This window comes from Salmo salar, chromosome ssa01, assembly GCF_905237065.1.
Source record: "Salmo salar chromosome ssa01, Ssal_v3.1, whole genome shotgun sequence".
NCBI lineage: Eukaryota > Metazoa > Chordata > Actinopteri > Salmoniformes > Salmonidae > Salmo > Salmo salar.
Window position 1 is genome coordinate 103974675 of NC_059442.1, and position 12301 is coordinate 103986975.

General features: G+C 39.9%; 1 protein-coding gene across 5 annotated transcripts in view; it reads left to right on the forward strand.

The window, feature by feature from the left end:
• The window catches only part of LOC106593427 (lysosomal cobalamin transport escort protein LMBD1), a 202154-nt gene extending 193067 nt beyond the window's left edge, over positions 1–9087 (forward strand). For all 5 annotated transcript variants that reach the window (XM_045687124.1, XM_045687128.1, XM_045687126.1 and 2 more), the window contains 2 exons: positions 6406–6497; positions 7661–9087. In XM_045687124.1, the coding sequence (XP_045543080.1) occupies positions 6406–6497; positions 7661–7771 (203 nt within the window). In that variant the 3' untranslated portion in view covers positions 7772–9087. The remainder of the gene's footprint in view (positions 1–6405; positions 6498–7660) is intronic.
• Positions 9088–12301: the final 3214 nt, after the last annotated feature.

Below are 12301 nucleotides of genomic sequence, written 5' to 3' on the forward strand. Positions count from 1 at the left end.
CTGGTTTCTTTATTTTAGGTTCTTTATTTTATGTCAGGGACCGAGCACAATATTGAACAAATATTGCACCATATTTAGCTAAATATCTAATTACTATATTGCATCTCCAGCTTTTAGAATGAACATCAAATGTTATCCCATCCTCATCTCTTGACCCTTGTTGAATGCTTTCTCTCCAGAGTTGGGTTTATTTTTAAGTCACTGGCAAAGCGTGTTTCCAATCACATTGTTTGTACTTTAGATCTACCCATTCCACTGGCCAACAGTATCTGTCCCTACAGCTCCTATTTATTACGTCACAACTTTCATTTCCTTCTTATCCATGTAAACTCCCTACCTTTCCCTCCCTGGGACCGGCTCAACAGGTAAGACTGGGGATTCCCCAAACTCTGACACAATAGGAAAACTCCGAAGCCTAAGGGCAATCTGACCGCCAATCTCTCTGTCTCCTCTATCTCCACTTTTCTCCTCCTCCTCCTCCTCCTCCTCTTCCTTTTTGTCTCTCCTCCTCTCCATTTAGAGCTGAATAGAGCAACTGACTGGCCACTCTCTTAGGCTCTGTCCCAAATTGCACCGCATGTACTATATAGTGCACTACTTATGACCCAGGCCCATAGGGCTCTGATCAGAAGTAGTTTAGAATGTAAGGACTAGAGTTCCATTTGGACAACAGCCTTAGCCTGTCATGGATACCTCAGCCCTCCAGCCCTGAAGACAAGTGAATTACACAGTTTACCCACTTCTTTTCAAATGCTATTTTTTTCTTGTCTTTTTTGTTGCACTGTGGCGACTAGAGAACAGCTTAGCTATTACCCAGGATTCTCCTTGTCTGCACACACACACACACATAAAGAACCTTGTTTAGAGCTGCAGCGACAGTCTCAGATGGTTTGCATGGTTGGTTCGTGGTGTGTCTTAGAAAGGATTTCTGTGAGTTGGATCTTCTTTTCTAAGTCACCTTAAATCTCCTGGCCAGATTCTAGTGCAACACAGTATATGATAGACAAACTGTTTCTCTATCGTGTTGGTTAAAGTTGTGGTTTTCTTCCTTAAACTTCAGTCATTCTTTTATTTGTTTAAATTCTAAAGCAAACAGCAGCAGTTGCAGGCATGCCCATCCAGTCCCTCAGCTCTCTGTGTTTAAAACACATTATATAGATGTAGATGGACGTTTACGGTACATTAACTGTGACTAAAACATCCTATATTAGCTAGATATTTACACTACATATGAGATGTGTTGTTGCTAAGATACAAGCCTGAAGTACATATGAGAAGTGTTGTTGCTAAGATACAAGCCTGCAGTACATATGAGAAGTGTTGTTGCTAAGATACAAGCCTGCAGTACATATGAGATGTGTTGTTGCTAAGATACAAGCCTGCAGTACATATGAGATGTGTTGTTGCTAAGATACAAACCTGCAGTACATATGAGATGGGTTGTTGCTAAGATACAAGCCTGCAGTACATATGACATAACACCACATAAACTCAGAAAAAACAGAAACGTCCCTTTTTCAGGACCCTGTCTTTCAAAGATAATTTGTAAAAATTACGCCTAAGACAGCGCTACAGGGATACAAGACGGACAGCTTGTCCTCGCAGTGGCAGACCATGTGTAACAACACCTGCACAGGATCAGTACATCCGAACATCACACCTGCGGGACAGGTACAGGATGGCAACAACAACTGCCCAAGTTACACCAGGAACGCACAATCCATCCATCAGTGCTCAGACTGTCCACAATAGGCTGAGAGAAGCTGGACTGAGGGCTTGTTGGCCTGTTGTATGGCAGGTCCTCACCAGACATCACTGGCAGCAACGTCGCCTATGGGCACAAACCCACCATCGCTGGACCAGACAGGACTGGCAAAAAGTGCTCTTCACTGAGGAGTCGCGGTTTTGTCTCACCAGTTGTGATGGTCGGATTCGCGTTTATCGTCGAAGGAATGAGTGTTACACTGAGGCCTGTACTCTGGAGCGGGATCGATTTGGAGGTGGAGCTTCCGTCATGGTCTGGGGCGGTGTGTCACAGCATCATCGGACTGAGCTTATTGTCATTGCAGGCAATCTCAATACTGTGCGTTACAGGGAAGACATCCTCCTCCCTCATGTATGTGGTACCCTTCCTGCAGGCTCAGCCTGACATGACCCTCCAGCAAGACAATGCCACCAGCCATACTGCTCGTTCTGTGCGTGATTTCCTGCAAGACAGGAATGTCAGTGTTCTGCCATGGCCAGCGAAGAGCCCGGATCTCAATCCCATTGAGCACGTCTGGGATCTGTTGGATCGGAGGGTGAGGGCTAGGGCCATTCCCCCCAGAAATGTCCGGGAACTTGCAGGCGCCTTGGTGGAAGAGTGAGGTAACATCTCACAGCAAGAACTGGCCAATCTGGTGCAGTCCATGAGGAGGAGATACACTGCAGTACTTAATGCCGCTGGTGGCCACACGATATACTGACTGTTACTTTAGATTTTGACCCCCCCACCCCTCCCCTTTGTTCAGGGACACATTATTCCATTTCTGTTAGTCACATGTCTGTGGAACTTATTCCGTTTATGTCTCAGTTGTTGAATCTTGTTATGTTCATACAAATATTTGCCACATTTTTGTGTTTGCTGAAAATAAATACAGTTGACAGTGAGAGGACGTTTCTTTTTTGCTGAGTTTATTACATGTAGGTCTGCAGTACATTATGACATATGAGTGGTGTTTAAGAGTCTGTCGACTGTGACTTCACATAGGAAGTTATCCAGGGATCAGCCCTATCCACAGTGACAGTGACACAGCTTTCTACTTTACAAGAAGAGTCGTAGTCTTTTTCAGTTACCGTGACACAGTTAGCCCGAGGCTGGGTTCCTCTACGGAGTTAACAGCCCCTGTAAGGCACATCAGTCAGGACAGGGGCACTTAAAGTTCCATTCTGGGATTTGAAAAACAACAAAACGGTAGCCCTGCCACTTGTTTTGGTATACAGCTAAGGGATGGGCTAGGGAAATGTAACCCCTTGCAAATTCATAAGGATTTTTTTTAATTAAGAATGCAGGTGCATATCAACAATTGGAATGACCATTGAACAGATTCTCAGATCCCAAATTGTAGCCTTAAGTGAGGACAGGGCCATCGTTAGTTACACAGTTGCACAGCAAGTGCTTTGCTTGGGTAATACGACTGCATGCAAGTATTTGTATTTATTAGGGATCCCCATTAGTTCCTGCCAATGCAGCAGCTACTCTTCCTGGGGTTTATTATGGATCCCCATTAGTTCCCACCAAGGCAGCAGCTACTCTTCCTGGGGTTTATTATGGATACCTATTAGTTCATGCCAAGGCAGCAGCTACTCTTCCTGGGGTGTATTATAGATCCCCAGTAGTTCCTGCCAAGGCAGCAGCTACTCTTCCTGGGGTTTATTATGGATCCCCATTAGTTCCTGCCAAGGCAGCAGCTACTCTTCCTGGGATTTATTATGGATACCTATTAGTTCATGCCAAGTCAGGGGCTACTCTTCCTGGGATTTATTATGGATACCTATTAGTTCATGCCAAGGCAGCAGCTACTCTTCCTGGGATTTATTATGGATACCTATTAGTTCATGCCAGTCAAGGGCTACTCTTCCTGGGATTTATTATGGATACCTATTAGTTCATGCCAAGGTAGCAGCTACTCTTCCTGGGGTTTATTATGGATCCCTATTAGTTCCTGCCAAGGCAGCAGCTACTCTTCCTAGGATTAATTACGGATACCTATTAGGTCATGCCAAGGCAGCAGCTACTCTTCCTGGGATTTATTATGGATACCTATTAGTTCATGCCAAGTCAGGGGCTACTCTTCCTGGGATTTATTATGGATACCTATTAGTTCATGCCAAGGCAGCAGCTACTCTTCCTGGGATTAATTACGGATACCTATTAGTTCATGCCAAGGCAGCAGCTACTCTTCCTGGGGTGTATTATGGATCCCCATTAGTTCCTGCCAAGGCAGCAGCTACTCTTCCTGGGATTTATTATGGATACCTATTAGTTCATGCCAAGTCAGGGGCTACTCTTCCTGGGATTTATTATGGATACCTATTAGTTCATGCCAAGGCAGCAGCTACTCTTCCTGGGATTTATTATGGATACCTATTAGTTCATGCCAAGTCAGGGGCTACTCTTCCTGGGATTTATTATGGATACCTATTAGTTCATGCCAAGGCAGCAGCTACTCTTCCTGGGATTTATTATGGATACCTATTAGTTCATGCCAAGTCAGGGGCTACTCTTCCTGGGATTTATTATGGATACCTATTAGTTCATGCCAAGGCAGCAGCTACTCTTCCTGGGATTAATTACGGATACCTATTAGTTCATGCCAAGGCAGCAGCTACTCTTCCTGGGGTTCAAACACATTACGGTACTTACATTACATATAACACAAAAGATAAAAACGTACATCATATGACATTATTACACCACTACATATCTACAATGCACAATGTTTAATACCACCATACAACAATATTACAATGTATGCGTGTGTCTGTACCTTTGTGTGTGTCTCTTCACAGTCCCTGCTGTTCCATAACGTGTATTCTTATCTGTTTTTTTAAATCTGATTCTGCTGCTTGCATCAGTTACCTGATGTGGAATGGAGTTCCATGTAATTATGGCTCTATGTAGTACTGTGCACCTCCCATAGTTTGTTCTGGACTTGGGGACAGTGAATAGACCTCTTGTGGCATGTCTTTTGGGGTATGCATGGGTGTCTGAGCTCTGTGCCTGTAGTTCAAACAGACAGCTCAGTGCATTCAACATGTCAATACCTGTCATAAATACAAGTAGTGATGAAGTCAATCTCTCCTCCACTTTGAGCCAGGAGAGATTGACATGAATATTATTAATGTTAGCTCTCCGTGTATTTTTAAGTGCAAGCCGTGCTGCCCTGTTCTGGGCGAACTGCAATTTCCCTAAGTCCCTCTTTGTGTCACCTGACCACACTGCAAGTGATTGCTGTGTCACACTTAATCATACACCAACTGCCACTGTGTCTTTCTTATGGACTTTCATTGACAGTTGAAACCTTCCAACCACCCTATTGTTTCTTACAACAACGTTTCTTCAACATGGAAAACAAAACCTACAAGTGAATACCTCCATATTCCCATTTCATGGAATACATTGCTACATACTGTAGTGAGGAACTCTCATTTTAAGTCAACTCTTAACTAGAATAATAACATTAACTAAAAGCAAAGATATTAAAATATAATAAAGGTCTGAGTATGTTCCACACTGTAAAAATCCTTTTACAGGGTCCAATCACACTGCTTTATCTTAACCTCATAGTGACACTTGATGTGAAACGTTCTTAAACCTGTTCCATATAATATTGCCCGTGGACACAGTGTAGTTAGTTAGTTGTTACTTTGCCAGTTCTCCAACCCCTCACACACTGACTCATACATAAGAAGGTAGTCTAATATAAATGCATTAGGATGCTGGATTCACACCAAGTTCTGCTGTTTATCTTCCTTCCCTGCTTTTGGAGTTATAATGTCCAACCCCTTTCTGACTCATAAGAAGGTATTAAAAGCATTAGTATGCTAAATACATGCCGATTTCTGTTCTTTGGTTTATGAATGCTCTACTTACCTCCCATTAACTGTTGCATTGTATGCAACAGTTAATGAGTCTAAAATACATGCAGTAGGATGCTAGGATTCTTATTTTACTATTTCCTTGCTTTTGGTGTTACTTTGCTTTCTAAAAGCATAAGAAGGTACTCTGAAACCTACAACCATTAGAATATCAATCTCAATGACAACCATTAGGCTGTCCATTTCTGGTCTGACTGGTCTTTTTACTGCATTTGGTTGATAATGACTCCTACTTACATCCCATTAACTGTTGCATTAGCATCATGGATCAAACAGATGCTGCAGGGCCTGTAATTCATGTCGGAGGCGTCTCTTGGGGCTACTGGAATGGTGGCGGTGTTGGGTCACTACTAGTTAGTATAATGCCGTTAATTGCTCCCAGAAAAAGATCCTTTAACGTTTAAAGACATAATGGCTGCGTTTACACAGGCAAGCCAATTCTGATTGTTTTCCCAAAAGACCTGATCTGATTGGTCAAAAGACTAATTATTGAAAAAAAGATCAGAATTGGGCTGCCTGTGTAAACGCAGCCATAGTGACTTCAGTGAACTCCTAAGGCTGGTCATGTTGTGCTGTTGAAACATACAAATATAAATATATGTTTGTTTTTGTGTCATTTAATATTCATTTGTCGTTCCAAACACACACAACTTGAGTCTAAACTAAGTTTAGAGAACTAAGATTATCTCTTGATGTCAAAGTAATGCAGTGTTAGCAAACACTCAATTATGTTCTTTCTATTTTTTTGTCTTCTCACTTTTTCAGACGAATGCACTGTGACGAGATCGTACCTTTTCCTCCACAAGTTCTGGTTCTTCAGTACCATCTACTACTTTGGTAACTGGGTGTTTATCGGGGTATGTGTTGGAAACTCAAAGATTTGATTGACAATGTTCTTGCAAAAATATCACTGATGGTGTAACTATAAGTGCAATTTATAGTGTAAAGGCAGATCAGATTTACTGAGTACTGCTGAGTCTGCTGGAATTATAGCTGCAATTCATTGATTGATTGATTAAATTGTTTGGACATTAAAGATGACCCCCATACTAGCGTCCTACTTAAACTGCATACTCATTTACTTAAACCGCATACTCATTTACTTAAACCGCATACTCATTTACTTAAACTGCATAGTCATTTACTTAAACTGCATACTCATTTACTTAAACTGCGTACTCATTTACTTAAACTGCGTACTCATTTACTTAAACTGCGTACTCATTTAAACCGCGTACTCATTTACTTAAAGCGCATACTCATTTATTTAAACTGCGTATTCATTTATTTAAACTGCGTATTCATTTATTTAAACTGCGTATTCATTTATTTAAACTGCGTATTCATTTATTTAAACTGCGTACTCATTTACTTAAACCGCGTACTCATTTACTTAAACCGCATACTCATTTACTTAAACTGCATACTCATTTCGGCGTTTGATCTAGTAGAATTCATTGGTCTTTTCTGACTCACGTGTTTGACGACAGCTGATAATCAGATAGATTGACCTGCTGTACCAAAATGAACGAATGGTTGGAGTCAACGCAATCACATATTAGATGAAGCACTCAGAATACTATTTTCTAAATTTCACATACTATAAAACTTTATTTTATTACATACTATTTATATAGTACGCTAGTATGGGTATTGGGAGATGGCCCATGACTTATTTCCATATGTTCCCTGTTTTCCACCTGTAGGTTCTCCTCATTGGCCTGGTGGTGTTTGATTGATTGTAAATGTCCATGTTTTCCACCTGTAGGTTCTCCTCATTGGCCTGGTGGTGTTTGATTGATTGTAAATGTCCATGTTTTCCACCTGTAGGTTCTCCTCATTGGCCTGGTGGTGTTTGATTGATTGTAAATGTCCATGTTTTCCACCTGTAGGTTCTCCTCATTGGCCTGGTGGTGTTTGATTGATTGTAAATGTCCATGTTTTCCACCTGTAGGTTCTCCTCATTGGCCTGGTGGTGTTTGATTGATTGATTGTAACTTCCCATGTTTTCCACCTGTAGGTTTTCCTCATCGGCCTGTTGGTGTCATGTTGTAAGGGGAAGAAATCAGTGATCGAAGGAGAGGTGGAGGCAGACGACTCTGACATGAGTGAAGACGAATACGTCCACTGACGAGACCACAGCCTGCCAGACCTGGGTTCAAATTCTATTTGAAATCTTTTAAATACTTTTGAGCATTTGCTTTAGCCTGCCTGGGAGTGCCAGGTGGGCGGGGTTTGCATGTTCTGGACTTTTCTATGGGTTCACCTGCAAAAGGCAAGCTTAATCAAATACATTTTAAGTATTTGAAATTATTTTAAACAGTGTTCGAAAAATGAATATAACCCAGGTCTGCTACCTGCATGGACCAGGAGACATTTAAACCGGATTGGTTTCTGTTACAACTGGTTTGCTATAACATAAGAATTTGACATTTGGATTGTTCATACAATGCAGTAAAACTTTAATTTGAACTTTTGTTTTCTGGTTTCTGCCTGAGATTGGTTAATATTACCCAACGTTGTGCTGACACTGATTTATTATAACGGGAGAGAGTGATTGGGAGGTTGCTTTTTTCGTATTAGGGCTACTTTTTTGTTCTTTGTTCAGTCAGGTGTCTTTGTTCAAAGCAGTATGTAAACCCTGTGTGCATCCCAAATGGCACCCTATTTCATATATAGTGCACTTCTTTTGTCCAAAGCCCTATTGGACCCTAGTCAAAAGTAGTGCACTATATAGGGAATAGTGTGCTATTTGTATTACTATGGGTATGTGCCTGTTGTTTCAAATGTCATCTGTACCAATTCCATGTTTTTATGTTTCCAAAAAGAAAGATTTAGTGTTGCAAAATTCTGGTATCTTTCCAAAATGAGGTGATTCTGAATTTCCTGCTTATTTCCCTCACTATTCTGGGAATCTTCAAATCATTTTGCAACCCTAAGAAAGATCCTTGGTTCATAACCAAACGGTGGGTTATTAAACAAGCTTTACCCTGTGATACTGGATGTTTTGGATCCTGAAAAGAGAACATGTTGTTGAGGAAACATATTCCAGGCTTACTTTGTTTCTTATTTTAACTCAGCACATTTTTGTTGTCATGTATATTTCTGTAATATATGGCTGGATAAATGTTTATTTTAGCCTTTAACAGATTTATTATTTTTAAGATTACTAACTTAGCACATTCAGCATGTTAACTTAAAGCAACAAATATGGACATGTATTTGATACCATATTGATAATGCACATTGCTGAGTTAAAATATATATTCTCTTGTCCCTGATTTTGGTCGTGTTTGGTTGTGCTTAACTTGACTATCTGTTATTGCATTGATGGATTGATTTGCTGTAAAGTTATCTTAACATGAACTGAGCATGATATCACTTGACTACTGATCACGATGTCAATTTACTTTATGAATTTGGAATAAAATCTGAATTCTGAATTGATTATTGCTGTATTTATGTTGTTAATCTATACATTTATAATTTTAATTCAGGAATTGCTTTGGACCTTTTAACTTGGAGTCGGCGGAGCCATTTTTGTTCAAGGACTAGACATTAGTGATATTTATTGTGTCCTCTTTAAAACTGTTGATAATAAAGAGGCTGGCCCATCTTATTTTGTGTACCATGCACTTTTCATCACTGCACTAGATACCAGTGCATCGATTTAATCTGTCACAGTGGTCATTATTAGCCTACAAGATGGCATGTAGCTGGCAGTATATATAAAAAAGTGCTAACTCATCGCAAGCTGTAGTATTTATTTATCTTCTAGTCATCACCACGGTGATGCTTAATCAATGACTTCTAGTACTAATGCCTGTACACAGATATAAAATATGAAGGATCAGCATAGTGGTGATCCCTGGAGCTACATACTATAGATAAAAAGACTGGTGTTAAGAAATATGTTAACTTTCCACTATCTCCTGTATACAGTGGTGATCCCTGGGGCTACATACTATAGATAAAAAGACTGGTGTTAAGAAATATGTTAACTTTCCACTATCTCCTGTACACAGTGGTGATCCCTGGAGCTACATACTATAGATAAAAAGACAGGTGTTAAGATGCTAACTTTCCACTATCTCCTGTACACTGATACCCCCTCTTCATTCTCTGAAGCAGCTCAGTTGTCTGATATCTGGTTGGTTGGTTGCTTGGTTGGTTGGTTGGTTGGTTGGTTGGTCCAAGAATGCACTGCACTGTGACATGAATCACACATCTGTTCCAGGTGAGAACATGAAACACACACAACAGATGAGAAGGACCTGGAGAACAAATAACAAGCACTATGGATGTGTTTACACAGGCAGCCCAATTCTGATCTTTTGACCATATTTTTGATCTGATTGATTAAAGATCTGATTGATGGGTCAAAAGACCAGACTTGGGCTTCCTGTGTTAACACAGCCTATGTAGTATTCTCTAGCTTTACCTAGCATCACCTTGGAGGAAATAACAACGGTTCCTACAGTAATAACTCTTCTTTTATGGTCATCCTTTAATATTGTGTGGTTTTGTTGAGTTATGGAACAATGAGCCCATTCCATCCACAGGCTTTTTTGATTGATTTTTCATAAGACACTGAAGGTCATCTTTCATTTGAGATAGGGGGTCAAAGGTGAGACAGAAATACTGACAAGAGAAAACAATATAAGGCTCAAATCAAATCACAGTTTATTGGTTCATGCACATATATTTTCAGATGTTATTTATTGCAGGTGAAATGGTTATATTTCTAGCTCCAACAGTGCAGTAATACTAATAATACAAAATACACACATAAAAATGCACAGTCAAGTTTCTGTTTTAGAACACACTTAGAAAGTGACTTAATATTTCAATATTCTGCACAGGTCACGTTTGTTTATTCTTGTTTGTCCAGTTTTCTATTCTATTGTTGTGGTCCTTTGGGATGGACAGAGACTGAAGAATACCTTTCTCACCATGAGAGACACTCAAAGTCCATCTTCTACAACAGACATCCTGACCAGAGGGACCTTTAGGCTATGCTCAGAGATGTTTTCTTCATGGTTTTTACAGACCCCAGAGCTTGCAGTACTCACAAACAGGCTGGCTCAGATCACTACACTTAAAAATAGGTCCATTTGTGTTGTTCCTTTGAGAGACCAGCATGGGGTTAGTGGTTCCCCCAGTTAAATCAACTCGACAACTTTGACATGTTGCCTTTCACTGAATAACATCCTTATTGTTTGATGAACTGATGAATGGAAGGATTGCTGGTATTCTACACAGTAATGGACTCTAACTTCACTGAGCTGAAAAAAAGATGGACTGTTATTACATGCACTGTGGATTGATGAACAGCTAATCTTTCACAACGTTGCTGGAGGCCCATTGGTTTCACATTACCTTACATTACATTATCTATCTTGGCTTTTTGGGTCAGCTTTTTTCCCCATTTTTCAATAGCCAATAGTGTTGTAAGGCTCTTGTATATCACATGAAAAGAAACATAAAGCTACAAGCATTATGGCCTCAACGTCTGAATCTGTTACAAAATGTTGTACATTTATAGGTTGCCATGACACATTCTCAGTTGCTTGGACAAGATGTACCCTACACGTTATCTAAACGTCTTCCAGTTTCAATCATTATTACCAGAAAGAGTACACAATGTATATTATACTGTGATAGTGATGTCTTGTTGGGAGATGTATGGTACATGATGTATATTATACTGTGTGAGTGATGTCTTGTTGGGAGATGTATGGTACATGATGTATATTATACTGTGTGAGTGATGTCTTGTTGGGAGATGTATGGTACATGATGTATATTATACTGTGATAGTGATGTCTTGTTGGGAGATGTATGGTACATGATGTATATTATACTGTGATAGTGATGTCTTGTTGGGAGATGTATGGTACATGATGTATATTATACTGTGTGAGTGATGTCTTGTTGGGAGGTGTATGGTACATTATGTATATTATTCTGTGTGAGTGATGTCTTGTTGGGAGATGTATGGTACATGATGTACAATTGAAGTCGGGAGTTTACATACACTTATGTTGTAGTCATTAAAACTAGTTTTTCAACCACTGCACAAATTTCTTGTTAACAAACTATAGTTTTTGCAAGTTGGTTAGGACATCTACTTTTTGCATGACACAAGTAATCTTTCCAACAATTGTTAACAGACAGATTTTTTCAGATTGTAGAATAATAGTGAAGACATCACAACTATGAAATAACACATATTGAATCGTGTAGTAACCAGAAAATGTTAAACAATATATATTTTCTAATTGAGTTTCGTCAAAGTAGCATCCCTTTGCCTTGAAGACAGCTTTGCACACTCTTGGCATTCTCTCAACCAGCTTCATGAGGTAGTCACCTGGAATACATTTCAATTAACAGGTGTGCCTGTTAAAAGTTAATTTTTGGAATTTCTTTCCTTCTTAATGCGTTTGTGCCAATCAGTTGTGTTGTGACAAGGTAGGGGTGGTATACAGAAGATAGCCCTATTTGGTAAAAGACCAAGCCCATATTATGGCAAGAACAGCATAAATAGGCAAAGAGAAATGACAGTCCATCATTACTTTAAGACATGAAGGTCAGTCAATCGGGAAAATGTCAAGAACTTTGAAAGTTTCTTCAAGTGCAGTCGCAAAAACCATCAAGCGCT